Source organism: Spizellomyces punctatus (genome assembly GCF_000182565.1).
Source record: "Spizellomyces punctatus DAOM BR117 chromosome Unknown supercont1.11, whole genome shotgun sequence".
Classification (NCBI taxonomy): Eukaryota; Fungi; Chytridiomycota; class Chytridiomycetes; order Spizellomycetales; family Spizellomycetaceae; genus Spizellomyces; species Spizellomyces punctatus.
In genome coordinates this window covers 28,196-45,505 of record NW_015971547.1, presented here as the reverse complement: position 1 = coordinate 45,505, position 17,310 = coordinate 28,196, and the positions used below count along the sequence as shown (strand labels likewise).

Sequence of the window (17,310 nt, the reverse complement as noted above, 5' to 3'; positions counted from 1 at the left end):
AGCAGCGACAGGACTGATTTCGTGTCACGGGTAGCAAATCGCTAGGATTTCTCAACCATCGACAGCGGTTGTGCAAACGAGAACCCTTTTTAGCTATGAGCATTGCATGGTCAGATTTGATAATAGAAGAAGATATCGCGGCGGGCAACTTTGGAGTTGTAAGGAGGTATGTCCTTTCACTGGCTGCTCTCCACGACGCATGAGAAGCTGATGCTGAGAGTGTTGATTTCCAGGGCAGATTATCTGGTAATGCCAGGTTTCATTTATATCGCTCTGGTGCATATGCACTGACATGTCATATATCGATCTACCTGTAGGGCACCGACGTTGCCATCAAAGAATTCCTTGACATTGCCGATCAACCAGACTTTAATCTGCAGAAATACGTGGGGAGAGAACTGGAGATTTTGAGGTACATTGAGGACTTTTCAAAGGAAGATAAAGCGCTGGCTCATGATATGCCTTCCCCATTCTAGTGCCTCACGACATCCCAACATTGCTCAGTTTATGGGAAGTTGTGTCCATGAGAACAAGGTAATCCGCTTTTTTGTTAGCGCTACCCGGTCAGTTTTACTGATTTCTCAATTGAAGGTTTATCTCATTACAGAGTATGTCAGCGGCGGGAACTTAAAGAAATGGATTCAAAATGCCACCAAGCCGGCGTCATGGCGTCTCCGAGTTAGTTTTGCAACGGAGTGGGTACTGACTGTTAAATCTCTAAATCAAGTTGAAAAGTGCTCATTTGCGTGAACAGCATTGCTCGTGCTCTAGTGTACTTGCATGCACACAGTATCATTCATAGGTAAGCTAGGCGACATCAGCGGATTGTCGACTGGAATCCGAAATGCCTAAGAGAATGACATTGTCTGATAGGGATCTTAAATCTGAAAATTTACTGGTCACTGAAAACTGCCGTTTGAAGCTTTGCGATTTTGGGTTGTCAAGGTAGGTGAAAATAAATGTTCATTGCCGGTACTTGTGTCAACCAGTCTTCGGGAAGCATAGAGAAACAGCCAAAACAGCCGAGGAACTCAAAAGGATGTCATTTTGCGGGACCGATGGATATATGGCACCAGAGATCATGCTGGGAATGGACTTTGACGAACGTGTCGACGTTTTTTCCTTCGGGGTTATTCTATGCGAAATAGTGACATGGTCGGTAGCCGACCAGGAACACTTTCGTAGAGAAATTCCATACTTTGGAATCGATCCTGCAACCGTGGTGCCGGATGCAGGTTGTCCGCCAGAACTATTGAAAATAGCTCTCTCATGTACCGATGCCGACGCGACCAAGAGACCACAACTTAAGGAGGTACTACAACAACTGAGAAAGCTTGAAGTGGATCTCGCCAAAGAGGAACCTGTAAATCTAGGAATACTGGCCCCAGAGCTACCGCTGATCAACAGCATGCGACATTACGGATCCTCAACCAGCATCGATAGTGCAGATGGAGACTCTTCATCATCTTCCATATCACGTGGGTATTGCCAGCATACGACAACAGCTGTCTAAGCACTAACCTTTAATGATATCTCATTGTAGTCGCACGACCACGGTCTCACACTGCATCCCAAACCGATCTAAGAATAGAGACACCTCCATCTAGTGCCATTTCCTCGTCATCAAACAAATCACCCTCCCAGTCTCTTCTAACTGACGAATGCGTTGAAACCCCCGCATCTGCGTCACCGGGACAGCTCACTTCAGGGTCAAGTCCGATTCGGCGAATTGGCCATTTTGTGCCCCACCGATTTTCTCTCTTCGCGACTCCAACCCTAAATAAGTGTCAAGCGTAAGCTGCTCCTGAATCCCGCTCAAAATGGAGTTTGGTCGGCTTAGCGTTTTCTAATAGGTGCGGCAAGCGTGTTGGCCTCGGCCATAAGCATCTCTCGTGCGATGGTGAGACATGGCCGTCGCCCCTTTTGAATTATAAGAATGATTGACCGCTCATGATTTTTCAGATTGCTCTGCCGTCTACCACAGAAGATGTGCAGCACAAGCTCCACCCACCTGTGGCCTACCAGCAGATCTACGGTCTTCTTTGGCCATACTAGATCCGAGTTCCTCGCACGGCAAGCAGCGTGGTCTCACAGGTTCTATTTCGTCGAATAGAGATCACCTACAAAAGGCTGTAAATTCCCGAGAACGGGCAGCCATTAGTTAGATGTCTGTACTCAAAGGCTAGTCAAATAGTTGATGGAGGTGAAGCGCAAAACACCGACGTGCTTATGTAATGTGTGGCGATCACATTCGAACCCGCCACCTTAGATGGGTTTGAAATGCATTTTATGGGTTTGTCGCCGCCGTATTTTTTATCCCCTAGCAACCATTTCCTTGTATTGAATTTCCCGTGGACAAACGACTTCTCGTTTTTCTCGTCGCTCGCCCGCATCCTTCATCCCCCTTCATCCCCATTTTTGCATCATGATCGTGGCGCGTGGAGTCGCACGTATCAGCCGTAAGGCTGCCGCTCAACTGCGGAACCAGACTGGTGAGTGTTGCGCTCGCGTTGGGGGGAAGCACCGGCTGCCACATCTGCTTGTACGCGACCTTGGATGGCGAACCTCAAAGGCACGAGCAGGCGCATAGGGAATAGCAACACTGAAAGATATGGAGGGCTGGTTGAATCTATAATGGACTGGAGAGAGTTCCTCGTGCATGATGCGAGGTGTCCGGGAGAATGGTCAATTGCCGAGGCTGCGACGCTGTTGCAAAGTACTGCTGCTAACGTGTTTCGTTCTCCTTTTCTCCAAAGTCCGTTCCCTCGCTACTGAGGCCGGTAGCACTGGTGCAGTTCGTGCTGTTATCGGTGCCGTCGTTGACGTTCACTTCGAGTCTGGAAACTTGCCCCCAATTTTGAACGCTTTGGAGGTCCAAGGTCACGAGTCCCGTCTTGTCTTGGAAGTTGCCCAGCACTTGGGGTGAGGATTTTGTACTTTGATGATTCTACAGTTGTTGTACGAGAATTTAAATGCAACGATAATCAGTGAAAACACTGTCCGTACCATTGCCATGGACGGTACTGAGGGTCTTACCCGCGGTCAGAAGGTTCTTGACACTGGCGCACCCATTCGTGTACCTGCTGGACCCGAGTGCTTGGGTCGTATCATGAACGTCATCGGTGAACCCGTCGATGAGCGTGGTCCCATCAAGACCAAGCAGCTTCTTCCCATCCACGCTGACCCTCCGGAATTCGTGGACCAGTCCACTGTTCCCGAAATGTTGGAAACTGGTATCAAGGTCGTAGATCTTCTTGCCCCCTACTCTAAGGGTGGTAAGATTGGTCTCTTCGGTGGTGCTGGTGTCGGAAAGACTGTGCTTATTACCGAACTCATCAACAACGTTGCCAAGGCCCACGGTGGTTACTCCGTTTTCTGCGGTGTCGGTGAGCGTACTCGTGAGGGTAACGATTTGTACCACGAGATGATTACGGCTGGTGTCATTCAACTTGATGGCCAGTCTAAGGCTGCCCTTGTGTATGGTCAGATGAACGAGCCCCCTGGTGCCCGTGCCCGTGTTGCTTTGACCGGTTTGACGATTGCTGAGTACTTCCGTGACCAAGAAGGCCAGGATGTGCTTTTGTTCGTCGACAACATTTTCCGTTTCACCCAGGCCGGTTCCGAAGTATCTGCCCTTCTCGGTCGTATTCCCTCCGCTGTCGGTTACCAGCCCACTCTTGCAACTGATATGGGTGGTATGCAGGAGCGTATTACCACCACCAAGAAGGGTTCGATTACGTCTGTGCAGGTATGTTGGGATACGTCTGAGATGAAGGGGTGGCGAGAGATATTCACGTTTTGTCTATGAATCCTAAGGCCATTTACGTGCCCGCCGATGATTTGACTGACCCTGCCCCGGCTACCACTTTCGCCCATTTGGACGCCACCACTGTGTTGTCCCGTTCCATTGCCGAACTTGGTATCTACCCCGCTGTGGATCCTCTTGACTCGAAATCCCGTATCTTGGATCCCCGTATCGTTGGTGACGAGCACTACAACATCGCCACCGGCGTCCAGCAGATTCTTCAGAACTACAAGTCCCTCCAAGATATCATTGCCATTCTTGGTATGGATGAATTGTCTGAAGAGGACAAGCTCACTGTCGAACGTGCCCGTAAGATCCAGGTGAGAAATCCACTTTGTTAACTTCTATCTACGAAAGAACTCTGCTCACGATTTTTTTTATCGCCAGCGTTTCATGAGTCAGCCGTTCACCACTGCTCAAGTCTTCACTGGTTACGAAGGTCGTTATGTCTCGCTTCAGGTAAATATATTGCAGAATTCTTACCGACATGTACAATATCGTAACCTTTCTTCAATTTTTAGGATACCCTCCGGTCTTTCAAGGAGATCTTGGACGGCAAGCACGACGGTCTTCCTGAGGCTGCCTTCTACATGGTCGGCGATATTGAGGAAGTGCAGCGGAAGGCAGAAGAAATTGCTAAGCAAGCGTAAACCATGTAAAATACCATAGGGGGCTGGTGGTGCAAAAGTCTTGCGGCTGTTGTACCAAACGGTAATATATAGTTATTGTGTTGAGCACGACACGGAAGGCCCAATGGGTCCGCACAATCGTTTCATAGCCGCCGGTGAGGGTGGAGTATACCGGGCGGGTCTAGAATACAGACAGTGATCCTCATTTAACTTGCAATTCGTTTGCATACCTTGTCAGTTGGTCCTTTGGTATTCCGCACCGTATGCCCGTCGATGAACAAACAGGGACACGGAAGAGAGACTTGAGGACATGATTTTCCTTCATATTGAAGTGAGATGAGCTGGAATGATCGAGCTGGAGTCTGGATTACAATGAGGCACTCCGAGGCATTTGCGATGGTTTTAGTAAGTGAAATGATCACTGTCTGTACACGTTTTGTAGGGTTGCCTCTCGTTTCACTGCTACTTTTTGTCCATGACTGGCCATTGTTAATGGGAGACAATGGCCTACAAGCCTTCATCGCTTATTCACTTTATCAAAGTTGATTTCTGCAGTCAGGCACCTTTCGGAAAAAGGAATTATGTTCAAATTGAAAAAAATCTATATTGTAGCATCAAGGCTACTCTATTGCTTACAATACCCCCGTTTCTTATATAGTCGGCTCGAAAGATATATTCTCCGATATCTTAAATTATTCCTTCAGAGGCTGCTGACGGTGAAAATGTCAAACGATAAAGTGGAAATGAAACATGGTAGAGCATAAAGTGCGGGGTATCTAGTATCCAGTGTCCCAAGGGTAATACTTTCTAAGCACAGGCTCCGGAATTTTCCCAAGATTCTCTCGTAAAATAGAAACGACGGCGTCCACCGGTACTTTCATATCATGCTGAGCATTCTCTGATGCCAAAGCAAACGGCCAGTAGGTCTGCCCCAGTAATGCTGACTGCTCCCACCACAAGATTTGGAATCGATCTCGAGGAACAAATTCTATGAGCATCGTATTCTTGGGCGCAAACCAATGGTTATGGAATGCGCTCCCATGAGGCCCGAAAACTGCTCGAACAGATGACCAAAACGAGACCACCTCCTGCATCGTCGAAAATTTGCGGTGATCGTAAATGACGAGTTCCTCTCCCTGCTGTCGCTCCTCCACCAGCTTCGTTACGGCGCTCAGAAGGGCATCCTCGTTTACAATTCGTCGACCTCCGTTAAGCGTATTATCCTGATTTCGGGAGAGGTAAAGTACAACCTTCCGTTCGGACATTGGACGGGTGCGAGCTACACCCATGAGTTCTGCAAATCGGATCTGGAAGTAAGGGTGTATCAAAACGCTCCGGCATGGAAAGATAAGCGTTTCGGCAGTTATTGGTGAGGAGACTAGGTGGTCTGCTTTAACACCAAATGCTAGGTTCCACATCTCCTTTACTGGTTCTTGTCGCTGCTTAGCCCCGGACACAACGTAGGTATCTGTATCTATGTGCTCGCCCGCTTGAATGGCAAGGTGGGTGGTACGATCTAGAAAATGCTGAAAGCTCCACGAGTCGGGGGATGCTGCGAACAACGCCTTGCGGACCTTCTTGGCTGCTCCATTGGCAACTGGACGAAGCATCGCTGAAAAATCCGTGTCCCATGCCATGCATGCGCCTGCTGACCATGAATCTGCCAATGGAGTCGCTTCGTAACCAGCGTTTGTCAAAATGAAATTCTGCCCAAACTGCCCGGAATATCGCGCCCAGCCATTGTGAACCCAGTGCATCCGGCCATGAAAGTCTCTACGAGGGTCCGTGACTGATGACACCCAGTAGTTACGGTATGTGGCATTGTGGAAGCCGGGTTCGCGGATCTCAAAATCTGGAAAAATAAGCTCTTCAGCTTCCGCGATGCACGGTGCCGTCGGATTAAGGCTGCATGAGGATCCCTGGTTCATTCTCTCCTTGATACACGGCGCAAAATGCGCGGGCATCCATGTTGAATCGCAGCTTGAATATACATATGGTGCCCACTTTTTAGATTCCTGGCCATTAGTAGCATTATTAAGAATCCTTGGCTTGCTTTGCTTTCAAGATTATCCAGAATCACGGATATTAAAGTTAGAATACGGCACTCAAGAGACGCTCAGGTTGCGAGCAGTATCTGGCTACGATCGAACTTACTGGCACGCTGTCTTGTCGCGATTCAACTTCAACCGAGCGCGGCACGCGCAACACAGTTAATGTACTTGTTGTTGTTCTAGAGCCTGCAATGTAGGTGCCAACAAAAATCGTGACGAGCAGCACCTGCAGAATGATGACCTTCTTTGTTTTCATCTACTCTATTTTGCGTCCGGGAGGGTTGACGATCATCCATAGTCGCCATTCAGCGCTTGCGAGATCCTCGTTTGATTTCTCGGGGGTCCCCGACGCGATTACTGTGAGTTGTACGTCAGCCAACCCTCAAGTTAGGGTACCTCAAGGGACCTCATCCATACAGTTACATAACATTTGGGGATATTGTTTAATGCTGGTAGTGAAAGCGATTGTCAATATAAAATCAGGCTCAAACCATCTTACGGTAAATACAAGGCCTCATCACTGTTCATCAGGCAGTGAGGTGACAGGAGGATGCCATTCAACTGTTTCATACTGGCGATTTTTTTTTACATATCGTAGACCTTTAATCGCCTATCGTCGATAAGGAGGGATTGTCCCTAAATTAAGTTAATTCTTGTTGCTGTTGAGTCGGGCCCGCCAACTTTTGAGATCGTTGCTGCGCACGACTTGACGGCTTATCGCTTAATTAGAGGCATGACAATTAGTAGGAACTTTGTTCCTTTCAATTAATTTTGCTGAAGTTTTCTGTCTCGAATAAACGTTTTCTCCCTCTACTAGTAATAAAGAAACTGGCTGGGTTGCGATTGCCTTATTGCCTTGGACCATACCTGCGGAGAAGTACGCTTGGAATTTGCCAGAGATCATCTCGCCTCGAGATCTCGGTTAGAGACAGTTCATTGATGGCCTATTTGTGTATTGATGTACTCTGCTTTTCAAGAAGTTGGCTATTTGAAAACCTGGCAGCTTCATTCGTCCCTCATGTATTGTTGTCAAGAAGACATGGGCTGCAGGCGCAACGGTGCTTTTATGTGCCGAAACTGTATAGTTCCTCCCCAGGATCCTCTCAGGGAACTGATACCTCCTACGCTTGTGCCTCGCACTCGTAATCCTTTTTTTTCAGCGAAACTTTCTTCCAACAAAGCTTGACAAGATTCCAAGCGACATTGGCATCTTGGGATACACGCAATGTCCCCCTTTGACCACAAGTGTCATAACCAAACGGACCAAGTTGGTTCATTTTCAAGGAAACTTGATCAACATTTTACGCTGTGATGGTCCTTTCCCGGAGCGTATAGTAAATGAAGAGAGCTGTCATCAATTTCCCATAAGAGTGCTAACCAGAGCATCCGTAGTTGCTGAGAGAGATCAAAACAGCTGTTGTTTTACATAGGCGCTGCAACAGAGCTACATCAGGACGATCCCGCGGGGATGGCTATAGCCAGCGATTCGCAGGGAAACCAGGTGGGGTTGAATCAGCAACTTTGTAATTTTGTGAAGCAAATCTATCATACTTCATCTACCGATCGAAAGTCTTATGAATTATTTCCGAATCATTTCCCAAGGAGGACCACTTTTATGCGTCCATTATACTCCATTCACCGCCTCGCCTACTCTACTTAAGACGCACTGGTTTACTCTTGCAGCGCTTACACGATACAGTGTATCAAGCTCGCGATTGTGAAGGCGACCGATTATCGTCAATATCATCTACTAACCACGGATTCAACTTTATCAACTTGACTACTGCCTGGATCCAAGGCAACCTCCTCGGTTGCTTTCACTTTGTTATTATAACTCTCGATGCAATAACTAATATCCTTTCCGTTAGCATAGTGTGGAGGCGATTGAAAATGGCACTAGGACCCATTATTATCCGGATTAATCCGGTTAATCATATCGCATAATCAGAACCCCCCTCTATCGCTCAGATTGGTGTGGCATGTATTGTAATGTTTTTTTTTTAAACTGCGGTGAGGCGCATGCCAAAGGTCTATAAAAGGGGGACCTTTTCCCTCTTTCCTCTTTACCCATCCTCGAGTCGAAGCATCTGCGCAACGCTCATTGCGACCCACACAACCTCATCGCGACTCGGTCAACCATGAGAACGCCGATGTGGTGGTGTCGAGGACCTCGACCGCCCGACAGCAACCGTGATCAGAACCAGCGGCAACCAATCGGATCCGATAACAAAACCTACTATTATACTGCCACATTAGTTGAGCTTGGTTGGTATGTATCGATGGCATTTCTTGCATTTCTTGTCATCGGGTCACCTCGCTGACATGCAGTTTTTTTAGTCTCCAAGCCTTTGTCACTGAAAATCCACCAGCTTGTGATGCTGCCCAGTCGATTCGCTCCTGGATGCAAGAGTCTGGCTTCAATGCCATCAAGAGTTCTGGATCAAGGCCTAGTAGGGACCGTGTGTGGTGGTGGGCAATTATCCGGTTAGAACAACCGTTACGTATTGCGTGTATAATTGCCTAGTAGTTAGTTAGTTAGCTTTTCCGAGCCAGTTTACGCTGGTTCACTCCCTGGTGTAGTAGCTAGTGCCAGTTTCTGTCACCTCTACACTAAGTAAAACTTGTCGATTACTGTGCCACTTACTGTCTCCCATTTATTTTTACTTTGATCTTACCTAGCATGAGAATATTCAGAACTTGAAAGGATCAAGTTTATTGATGCTATGTATCTCAAACTATGGGTGACATCGCCATCCTACCATCGCAGCCGGTTCACATAATTCTCAGTGCATATAACTGGTAATTGGCAGCAGTATGCTGTGTCCTCCCAATACTAGGGTGTCTCAGAAACCGGTGATGGGAGACGGCCTGAGGTTTGGAATCTACAGTTTTATCTCTTTTCTCTGAAATTATTCTTATAGAGACATTTTATAGTGAAAGGTTGTATTTGGCGGCATTATGCAACATCGATGCTGTCACGATGGTGTTCTAGCTCATCTTCCTCAACGATAATGTCAATTTGTCTTTCATGGGGGTCTTTTGGAGGCAACAGTCCCCATTCATTCTGAGATTTTGGCATATCAAATACCACAGTTCCCGCCGAGATACCCAATACTCCAAGGATCCAGGCCACCAACCCAAACGTCATCCCTTTTCCAGGTAGCCAGGCTACGGTTGAATCGGGTATCACCAGATCGGTTGCAAAGTTCCCGTTTGGTGGCTGGAGATTGAGAAAAGCGTTGCCGCCGACAAGAAGGGCAGCCAGGAGGCATAAAATACTGAAAACGTTGAGGATTGTAACCAGGAAGGCGAGAAAAGCCAACGCAGGGTGAGTTTTTCGAATTCGACGACCACCGTGTTTGAAATCCCGCTTCAAGTGGACTAATTTGATAACAGTCAAGACCAAAATCCCTAGTACGCCGAGGCTAACAAGCACGCAGGCCGCAATGCAGAAATTCTTTGCCCATCGTGCCTGCACACAGAATGGGGGGGAATCCCTCGACGCGACAGAGCACAAGGGGCCCGAGCAGGCAAGTCGACTCGGATCCGTCAGCAGTATACAGTTTTTTAAGGGGCCGCGCCTTGATGAGAAAAGAGACCAGCGTTAACGGAAAACAAGGACGGAGCATACGTTCTACGCGAATAATCCCAACCCCGCCCGCGGACGAAATTTCATCGGTCTCACTGACTTGAGGGAGGATTCTAGCACCTGGGAGAGACTTACATGTTATCCCCTTGATATATGACCCCAGAAAAAACAGCTTGCTTCGCCCATTCTGCAGACGTGGTTGTCACATAGGTGAAAGACCTTTGGTGAAAATGATTTTTAGTATTCTAACTCCGGTATTTACAGACTAGCAGTGCAAAAGCAAGATCATGATACTGTACAAGGCAACGCAGAGGAGGATCGCCGGTGTAATGGTTATGAGACTTATGACCAAGAGTCGAAACCAGTGGCGGCGAGGAGCAGACATTTTATGCGACGAACTGATTAGCAGGCGCGAGCCAAAGAGCATACTAAGGAGGTCTTTCGTGATCAAGGGGCGGGTGGAAGGTTGCCCTCGCGCATCATCGCGCGCGCGTGTGTTGGCTGAGCCGCGTCGGCCAAGTTGAGTTGGATAGTCGTTATTTGGCCGTCCAGTCACTGACCGACACGCGGACGAGACCCGGACTGGTGCAGGAATTCAACGAGATATAATGGACAATACCCGTGTAGATGTATTTCATGTTAATATAGGAACCGGCGATAGCACGATATACTTGCTCGTCGATACCACTACCACCACTTGGGTCATCTCTGGCACCGTCAAGGCGGCCGTACTGGCAGATGGAGGCCAAAGCCCTAACGCCTACCAAGTAATCAAGAATGCTATCAAGGATATAGAACAGAAGTATCTACCGTACGCTGCGGACTCTACCGCTCTGTTGAAATTCGATGCTGTGGTACTGACCCATTGGGATGATGATCACTATCGTGGGCTGTTTGATTTGCTCCTAGACGGTTTGAGCTCGACAGCCCCACAGTGCACACGTCTTAAATACGACGACAAGGGGGCACCGACAAGCACGTTCTACGCCCCTTACGCTGCTGATGACGATCTTGAAAAAGGCGGTGTTAGACTGGTGGGCGGGGAAGTGGATCCCAAAACTCACGAATTGTCGCTGATAGCAGCGAAAGCGAAAGTCGAACGCGTGGTGAAAGTCAGGACTTTGGAGCGGAACAGTTTCCGCGCTGACGTTTTCCTTGGCACCGAACTGTTCAGCGACCGTAGTTTGTCGACCACCAGCCCTAAGGACATTAAAAGTCCGAAAGAGTTGATAGGAGCCCATAACAAAGATTACGGACCTATAGTGGCGCCGGGTTTGTATTGTGTGGCTGGCAATGAACAGTGCTTAGGACCTGCAATGTTTACGGTGGTGGACAAACCAGACTCATCAAAGAGGAACAAGTACTCGCTTTTCTTGCTTGTCATCTGGCCTACCAATCCTGTGCGTGTCGCCCACTACCTCGCGGGTGATGCTGACTACTCAATGGAGGACAAGGTCTGCCGGTGGATCAACCGTGATGGGCCGGTGGAGGTTCCCAACCTTAAGGCTAGCCATCACGGCTCTACGTATTCCACACCAACGCAGGTTATCACTGGCTTAAAGCCAAGTAATATCATTATATCAGCGTACACAGAATATGGACATCCAGGCTGGCCACTTTTATGCTATTTGGATGCATATCGCGCTAAAAACAACCCTCCGACCTTTAATGTCTACGCGACTTGCTACCCATATTACCTGGTGGAAGCCTTTGACACCGTAAAGTGGCCATTCGCGTATACTGACAGAAGTGGTTCGCTGGATCCGTTCACTGAGAATGATCCAATAAACGTGAAGTTCCAAGATGCCCTGAAAGCCCTGGATGGCAATGCGCTGAAAACAGCTTTCGAAACCGAGCGACTAGCAAAGCCAAAGGCGACCATTGGGGATATGAAAGCATGGCTTTACGAAAAAACAGCGGGCTTTTGGGCAACACTATCCACAGTAGGGAAGGAGTATCACCCTTTTGTGGGGTCAACGACAATGCTCTACATCAAGCTTCAGCTCTTATATAACGGATCTACCGTGGTTGGCGTCGAGAACCAACCTCCTTTTCCAGCTATGTTCAGAAGGAAAATTAAGACTACGAAACTCTATCCTCCCCCAAGAAGAGTTCAGCCCCCACGGGCAGCTGCTCGTGCAAGCATTAATGCCGCTGCGCCTATCGCATCTGCAACAGCTACTGACGTAATAGGAAAAGTTACCAAGAAAAGGCGCCGGTCCCTTTCAGAGCTCCGCGCAAAGATGGAGGTTCCGGCGACCGTCCGTACAGGTCCGACACCGTCAGCGGTCGAGAACCTCGTTACGCTTGCAGCTGCGGATGTGGTAGCGAATGACAATGTGACCTTTATCTTAAGTAGCTATGTGGACCCAGTTCCAGGCATGCAAAGCGCCTTAGCCTCGCTGCCACAGGCTCTGGATGTTCTTATAGGATCTTTATCATTCGGATATTTGACTTTGACAGGGCCAATGGTAACCGCTCTTCCGGGAACCGCGCTGGATCCGAACGAAGATGAGCTATCAGTCTGGCTACGCTGGTGCGGACTTGACGGAACATATGTTTCTACTGATTCGACGGGGGGCGTCATTTTCACTTGTGGTCTGCGGCTTCCAGGGCAGCCGGCAAATGGAGAGATAACATACTTTACGTCAAACAGCGCAGGGGAGGGTATCGACAGTGAATTGGTTATGCTGCATCTCCGCATGCAGCCCACCACCGCCGTGCTTGCTTGTTCGATGCAAGATATTGCACGTTTTCTCAATTTAGAGAAGATTAATATGCTGCGGTTAGCGGATGATCTGACTTTCCAAATTAACGTTGATCCAAAGTCACGGAATTGTCTCTGGTTCGTACCGCAGTCTAACTATCTGACTGTTATCAGGCTTGAAGCGAGTGCAACAGCGGAAACCATAAACAAGATCAACGGCGCCATTGGAACGATTTTTTCTGGCGCAGTCTCGGTAACTGGGGCAAAGGTAGTAGCCCGCAAGACGATGACATCTTGTCCTTATAGCGACGGTATTGTGGTTGAAAGCGTCCCGGAGCTTATCTTGTCGATGACGCTCAAGGCAAAAGATTTTGAAATGGACGCTTTTCTGGATTATAACCCGGACGTCACAATCTTGACCTTGCAATGGCGCGACGGAATTGCTCTGTCTCAAATACTACAATGGCTCGCAAGCACTTGCTCATCCGGAACAATTGATGTAGATAAATGGATACCGAACGACCACGGATCATTGAGGCTCCTACGCGCACACATAGCCATCGACAACAACCTGAAGCCGTCTGAATTCACTATTGACTTCGAGCTGATCCTCAAATTTGGAGGAAATACGGAAAGGGAAAAGCCAGTATTCCTCCTTTCATATACTTGGCCTAAAAACTCGTTTAGCGGCTCGCTTTGGATGGTACCTGATCAACCTTTTGTGGAATTGCTGCAGAAGCTACCAGACTACGAGGACTATCGCCTTCTGACTCCGAGCCCACTCGGTCCTGGCGAGTCGTATAGCTCCTCGATATGCCTCGCTAACTTGAATCCCAATGCAAAGGGTGCTGTTACAAAGCCGCCAGGTCTCCCAACTGATGTCATTCTGGCGACCCTTTCCATCGACCCGGATAGTATCGCTTTTTCAGGTATTATCCTTGCGGATGAGCCAAGTGTGGCAACGGACAATGGCGGTAAAAACTGGACACCCATTTCACTTGATGAAGTGGATCTTCAGGCAAGATATGATTGGAGGAAAAAAAGTCTGTCACTATCTTTGCATGCCGACATTACCCTCTCGCCGAGACCGAAGGAGGATAAGAAGGATAGCAGTGCTGGCAGTACTTCCATGTCGGTTGCCCTTTCCTTTAATGACGGGAAGTGGCAATTGACTGGTGAGGCGTTTGACGTAAACCTAGGAGTGCTATACAGTTTCTTTGACGACGGTCAAGCCGTTATGAGCCTCCTTGAGCACATACGGGTGCCGCATCTTGGTTTGCAATATGATTACGAGAAGGATACTGGAAGCAACTTCACGTTTGATGGTACCCTGGATATTGGCGGGGTCAGACTTACTTTCACCTACGCGTATCAGAAAGACAAGACTTGGAGCTTTAAAGCTGATCTGCGAAAAGACGATCCTCGTGCCGTCCCAACGGACTTGACCGCTGGGAAAGTACTAGCTGGATATTTTGGGAATACCGACTTATTACCTGACCTTGTGAACAACATTGAGCTTGATCGAGATAGCTTCAATCTCTCGTTAGGTTGTTCAAAGTCAACGACCTCAAACAGCATCGTCCTATATGCTTTATTATCTCCTACGAAAGACTTCCATCTTTCGTTGATTCAAATCCAAAATACCGACATGACCGCTCCTCCGAAGCGCATGGTCCACTGTGTTCTGGGTATTCCGACTCCACACTCTGTACCTCTAGTGCCCTCGTTCTCCATGCCTGTCGATGAAATAGAGTATCTGTGGATCCAACCTTCGGAGAACAGCATGGGGTTAACCGCTGATGATGTCTGTGTGATCAATACAGCTGTTCCTGATCCTTATTCTTACCTAAAATACAAGTTAACAAGCGTTAGCCCAAAGAAAACTGATGTTGTGTTACTGCCAGGATCCCATGTCCTGCTTACAGAGAGCAACAGCGGTGTCGTATTGGACTACGTTTTTGGGAAGCAAACAGGAAGCGCGAAAGCGAATACGCTCCGTTCTGGGAGAACACCAGATGGAGATACGGAAGATGCTGGAGCGACAAAGTCGCCGCTCCACAAATCTGACGGGATCTTGTCCGTTGAGAATATTGGCTTGCAATACAAAAACAAGAAACTCTACGTGCTGCTTGACGCATCAGTCCACATAGGACCGATCGAGATGGCACTACTCGGATTCGGAATCGGCGTGAATCTGTCTGCCCTCACTGACTTCTCCAACCCTGATCTCGATATTACCCTATCTGGCCTTGGGGTTGAGTATATGCAACCTCCAGTCACAATCGCTGGAATTTTTCAGAAAACGTCTTCCCCTGATGTCGAACAGTATAATGGTGGTGTCGTCATAGCGATAGCGCCATATTCTTTCCTTGCGTTTGGATCTTACGGGAAGGCTCACGATGCGACCCACCCGAGCACTGCGACTTTCAAAACTTTCTTTGTTTTTGCCAAACTGAATGGTCCTTTGATCGAACTCGAATTTGCCGAAATCACAGGCATTAGCCTTGGATTTGGCTACAATTCGAATCTGAAATACCCCAGCGTCGACCAGGTAATGTCATTTCCCTTGATTGGCAACAACGTTCCGATGCCAGGAAATGACCCTATGGTGCTGCTCGAATCTTTGAACTCGACACCAGGTGGTTGGATTTCACCCCAGGAGAAGTCGCTTTGGATAGCTGCTGGCTTGGAGGTGACAGCATTCCAAGTATTAGATGTTCAAGCTTTGGTGGTCTTGGAGTTCAACCCGTACGTCTCCCTCGGCGTATTCGCGAAGGCAATATGTAGTGTTCCAGCCAAGACGCCAAGACAGAATTGCTTTGTGTATGCTGAACTGGAGATAAGCTGTCGCGTTGAGCTGCATGCTGGCTTCATGTCAGTTGAGGCAGAGCTATCGCCAAATTCATTCGTCCTCCATCCGTCCTGCCATTTGAGAGGTGGTTTTGCACTGTACTATTGGTTCTCGCCTTCTTTGCAAGCCGGAGACTTTGTCTTTACAATCGGAGGATATCATCCAGCATTCGTCCGGCCATCCTATTATCCGAACCCAAAGCGGCTCGGTATATCTTGGCAGCTCGACCGCAACCTATCTGTTACAGGAGAGGCCTATTTTGCAGTAACTCCAAAAATGTGCATGGGTGGAGGGCGCCTCGCTGCGGTGCTGTCTTGCGGGCCACTGTCAGCCCATTTCGAGGAGCATGCCGACTTTCTCATCAACTGGGCCCCATTCCATTTTAAGGGTAAGTTCAAACCTCCACTTTCAGAAAAGATGCATTGCAAATCCTCTTCGCCCTCTGTTTAGGTAGCATCGGCATATCTGTCGGTGTAGCATTCACCTTGGACCTCTGGATTTGTACGATCCATATCCGGGTTGACATTGGCGCCATGCTCGAGCTGGAAGGTCCCGAGTTTGGAGGAGTTGTCCATGTTGACTTTTGGGTGTTTGGATTTGATATACATTTTGGACCACGACCCGGTAGGCCACCGGCGCTTAAACTCGAGGAGTTCTGGCAGCTTCTCCTGCAGCAGGATACAAATACTCCAAAGTCTCTACGAGCTGGAGACCCAAACCTGAATTTAACTGATGACAAAACAGCAGACCACCGCTTGACTGTTGAAAGTGGTTACGAACCTAATCACAAGAAGGATATGGTGACAGAAGGAGGGGCCCAATGGAGTGTTCGTGCTGGCATCCTGCGCTTCCGAATCGAGAGTAAATTCCTTGTTTCTGCGGTTACCTATCGTCAGGATCAGGCGAATCCCGTACAGGTTGGAAGGAATGTCTTTGCCAAGCCAATGCAACTCCAATCACCCTTGAGTTCCGTCCTGGACGTATCTGTCACAGGCCCCACATCAGAAGTTGTAAGCGGATTCCAATTCAGCCCCATCTGGAAACAAGTGCCGACGGGTAACTGGGGAAAATGTAGGATCTCCAGTCATTCTTCCTTACACAGTACGGGCCTTCTAACGTTATTTCTCTTGCATTGGTTTCTGTAGACTCTCCAAATGAAGATCCCAGTAGTGGAGATCGGATTGACACCCTTCTGGATCATTCGGATCACACGGAAACCACCATGGAAGCGTTGATCGGCATTACGGTGTCAGCTCCTCCGCCGAAGCTGTCCGATCCGGACAAACCTTTCCCTGCGTTCGATGCCGCAAGCGCGATGTCGTATGACGTTTACAACGGCGCGCATCCAAAGCTGCCTCCTACGACGCAATCGCAACCGTCTTGGCTTCCTCAACCCCCGCTATTGACACCAGGAGATGCACAAGTAGTTAGTCCAGAGCAGTTTGACAAAGTGTACACGATCTGGAGCAGCGACGATAAAATTCCTAGCCGCAAATCCCTGATTGATGCATGGCACGATACTACGGGATGGGTCACTACTCTAAGCCCTGAAAAACCTGTGGTCATGTTTAATGAGTTCTACGATATCTATATGGCAGCCCCCCTCCTTATGGCAGCTTAATGTGTTTATATAGTTCGTTGTGGATATTGATAGCATGTTTGTTTGACGCTGTCTGAA

General features: G+C 48.4%; 5 protein-coding genes across 5 annotated transcripts; 3 read left to right on the top strand and 2 right to left on the bottom strand.

Moving 5' to 3' along the window:
- The first annotated feature begins 39 nt into the window (after positions 1–39).
- Positions 40–2,321, top strand: SPPG_06062 (TKL/LISK/LISK-DD1 protein kinase). Its single transcript, XM_016754268.1, has 11 exons — positions 40–166; positions 234–246; positions 318–412; positions 477–534; positions 592–695; positions 755–802; positions 874–945; positions 1,006–1,478; positions 1,544–1,793; positions 1,854–1,900; positions 1,963–2,321. The coding sequence occupies exons 1-11, from the start codon at positions 96–98 to the stop codon at positions 2,163–2,165; spliced, it is 1,434 nt and encodes a 477-aa protein (XP_016606393.1). The 5' UTR covers positions 40–95; the 3' UTR covers positions 2,166–2,321.
- Positions 2,322–2,324: 3 nt separating this feature from the next.
- SPPG_06061 (ATP synthase subunit beta, mitochondrial) lies at positions 2,325–4,651 on the top strand. The gene is made up of 6 exons (XM_016754267.1): positions 2,325–2,492; positions 2,757–2,922; positions 2,989–3,748; positions 3,817–4,125; positions 4,193–4,264; positions 4,327–4,651. The coding sequence occupies exons 1-6, from the start codon at positions 2,426–2,428 to the stop codon at positions 4,453–4,455; spliced, it is 1,503 nt and encodes a 500-aa protein (XP_016606392.1). The 5' UTR covers positions 2,325–2,425; the 3' UTR covers positions 4,456–4,651.
- A 356-nt stretch (positions 4,652–5,007) lies between these two features.
- SPPG_06060 (uncharacterized protein) lies at positions 5,008–6,802 on the bottom strand. The gene is made up of 2 exons (XM_016754266.1): positions 6,589–6,802; positions 5,008–6,491 (listed from the first exon to the last, which is right to left on the bottom strand). Exons 1-2 carry the CDS (start codon positions 6,739–6,741, stop codon positions 5,211–5,213), a joined length of 1,434 nt encoding a protein of 477 aa, XP_016606391.1. The 5' UTR covers positions 6,742–6,802; the 3' UTR covers positions 5,008–5,210.
- A 2,632-nt stretch (positions 6,803–9,434) lies between these two features.
- On the bottom strand, positions 9,435–10,517 carry SPPG_06059 (uncharacterized protein). Its single transcript, XM_016754265.1, has 3 exons — positions 10,374–10,517; positions 10,210–10,293; positions 9,435–10,066 (listed from the first exon to the last, which is right to left on the bottom strand). The coding sequence occupies exons 1-3, from the start codon at positions 10,499–10,501 to the stop codon at positions 9,442–9,444; spliced, it is 837 nt and encodes a 278-aa protein (XP_016606390.1). The 5' UTR covers positions 10,502–10,517; the 3' UTR covers positions 9,435–9,441.
- Positions 10,518–10,682: 165 nt separating this feature from the next.
- SPPG_06058 (uncharacterized protein) lies at positions 10,683–17,307 on the top strand (the record flags this gene model as incomplete). Its single annotated transcript, XM_016754264.1, has 3 exons — positions 10,683–16,020; positions 16,083–16,703; positions 16,778–17,307. The coding sequence occupies 3 exons, from the start codon at positions 10,683–10,685 to the stop codon at positions 17,251–17,253; spliced, it is 6,435 nt and encodes a 2,144-aa protein (XP_016606389.1). The 3' UTR covers positions 17,254–17,307.
- Between the last annotated feature and the right edge of the window lie 3 nt (positions 17,308–17,310).